General features: G+C 34.3%; 1 protein-coding gene across 1 annotated transcript in view; it reads left to right on the forward strand.

The window, feature by feature from the left end:
* The window catches only part of LOC143024612 (mite allergen Der f 3-like), a 33,442-nt gene that overhangs the window by 7,841 nt on the left and 23,101 nt on the right, over nt 1-2,500 (forward strand). Inside the window, exon 4 of the mRNA XM_076183475.1 lies at nt 509-594. Within this exon, the coding sequence (XP_076039590.1) occupies nt 509-594 (86 nt within the window). The remainder of the gene's footprint in view (nt 1-508; nt 595-2,500) is intronic.

Here is a 2,500-nt window from a genome sequence, read left to right on the forward strand (position 1 = left end):
TATCAGCTCTAAGGCCAGAGCGATGATGTTATGGTCATGCTAAAGACGTTCTCGATGTCTAGAAAATATGATCAATAACATCATAAAATATAGGCAATCAATGATGGCGTATATATATCTAGCTGTCACATTAAATCACTATTTACAGTATGATGATATGAAGATATTTTGATATACAATATTCTTTTGATACCCAGATCTGTTGCCCTGTCATATATGATATTTCAATGAAGAATGACGAGCTCTATTGAAGACGTGTCAGTTTTAATTAGGTGAAGTGTAACACTTGTCTTAGCCATGTTTATAGATATAGATATAGATATAGATATAGAGATATAGATATAGATATAGATATAGATATAGATATAGATATAGATATAGATATAGATATAGATATAGATATAGATATAGATATAGATATAGATATAGATATAGATATATAGATATAGATATAGATATAGATATAGATATAGATATAGATAATCTATAATTTGTTTACTTGCTTCAGGTGGATGACCCTGGAACGTTGTCCATGACATGCCCCGTCTTTAAAGTCAAATGCAAAAGAAATCTACTGAAAGTGAACAAAAAAAAGTAAGACTGATAACTTCACAGGTTTTGTGGTAATAAAGGGATGATTCTTTGTTATGTAAGGTCATATTTTTTCTTCTAATCCGGAATGATTTTCGGTCGATAAACACATACAAATCATCGGAACAATTGTTGATACTTAGATTTAATATACAGGTTTTAAAAATAAAATATTGTATTTACTAATAAGCTTATTCCTAAGGTTTTAACTCCTTTAGAAGTTGATAGTTAAGGGGTCTATTAACTGAGAATGCTCTGACACTTGTTAACTTTTTGCTCCTGGGAGACTTTAACAACGCTTTGATACATAGAAATAGTAATACTCCCAAATGGATGACGTACAGATTGAAACATGAGATCGGAATGAAAAGAGGACTTTACATAAAAAAAATAATAATAATAATAAAAAAACACGAAATGGCAAAGCTGGCTAAAAAGAATACACGTACAGCGAAACGTAATTATGAAATTGAGGTTGCTAGTCAAGCAAGATCCATCCCAAAGGGTTTCTTTCATCTCTATAGAACAAAAAATAAAGAAAGAACAGGACCAATTAAAAACGATGAAAATTTCATGATAGAATCGGAGAAAAAAATGAGTGAGGAGTTTAACAATTATTTTCTATCGATGTTTACTAATGAGAGGTTAGATAAAGTACCTGACTTCGATCTGATTTTTAGAGGGGATGAAGAAAGTAGTCTATCTAATACCAGCATTAGTAAAGAAGAAGTAGTCAAGCAGACTGAAAGACTTAAAGCTACAAAATTCCCGGGTCTAGACGAAATTTTTCCAAGAATGCTAAAGGAATTTAAATTTGAAATCTGCGACAAGTTAACTGAGAAATAATTAATAAATCAGTAGACACTGGTTTTGTACCTACTGCTTGGAGGCAAGCAAACGTTGTTCCTGTTTTTAAGAAGAGAGATAGATCGTCTATATGCAACTACAGGCCAATCACTTTGACATCGGTTATAGGAAAAATGCTTGAATCAGTTACAGTAAATAGACTCAGAGAACACATCGAAAGACATAATTTAATTCGTGATTCACAGCATGGTTTCTCCAAGGGTAAGTCATATGTGACTAATCTTCTATCCTTTTGTACTAAAGTATATAAGGCGTCAGATAACAATGATAATCACGATATGATTTACCTTCACTCTAGCAAAGCGTTCGACAAGGTGCCACACCAGAGACTACTAAATAAAATCAAAGCCCATGGCATAGGAGGAAAAGTGTTAGAATGGATTAGAGCTTGGATTAGTAACAGAAAACAGCGGGTCACCATAAATGGAGTAAAATCTAGGTTGGGCAATGTTACTAGTGGAGTCCTCCAGGGCTCGGTTTCGGTTCCCTTGTTGTTCATTATGTACTTAAACAACTTAGACGATGGGTTAAATAGTGATGTTAGTAAGTTTGCGGACGACACTAAAATAGGACGCCTAATTAGGTCAGGAGACGACGCAGAGATTCTGCAGGATGATCTTCACAAATTGTTCTCATGGTCGATCAAATGGCAAATGAACTTCAATATCTCTAAGTGTAGCGTGTTAAACGTAGGGCTACACAACCCCAAAAATAGATACAGATTAGATAACACGCTTTTAGAGAAAACTGAGTGCGAGAGAGACTTGGGAGTTCTGGTGAGTCCGGACCTTAAAACTAGGAAACAAGTGCATTAGCGTTAGGAATAAAGCTAACAGAGCATTAAGTTTTATTACTAGGACGGCAAGGAATAGAAGTGCAGAGGTAATCATTAAACTCTATCTAACGATAGTTAGACCCATCTTTGACTATGCGGTACAATTTTGGTTTCCGTCCTACAGAAAGGACACCAATTCACTAGAATCAGTACACAAAGAGAGGAATGACCAAAATGATACATGGACTCAGAAATTTTGCCTTACGA

The sequence above is a fragment of the Oratosquilla oratoria genome, chromosome 4 (genome assembly GCF_046742065.1).
Source record: "Oratosquilla oratoria isolate Oo_2021 chromosome 4, ASM4674206v1, whole genome shotgun sequence".
NCBI classification, from domain to species: Eukaryota; Metazoa; Arthropoda; class Malacostraca; order Stomatopoda; family Squillidae; genus Oratosquilla; species Oratosquilla oratoria.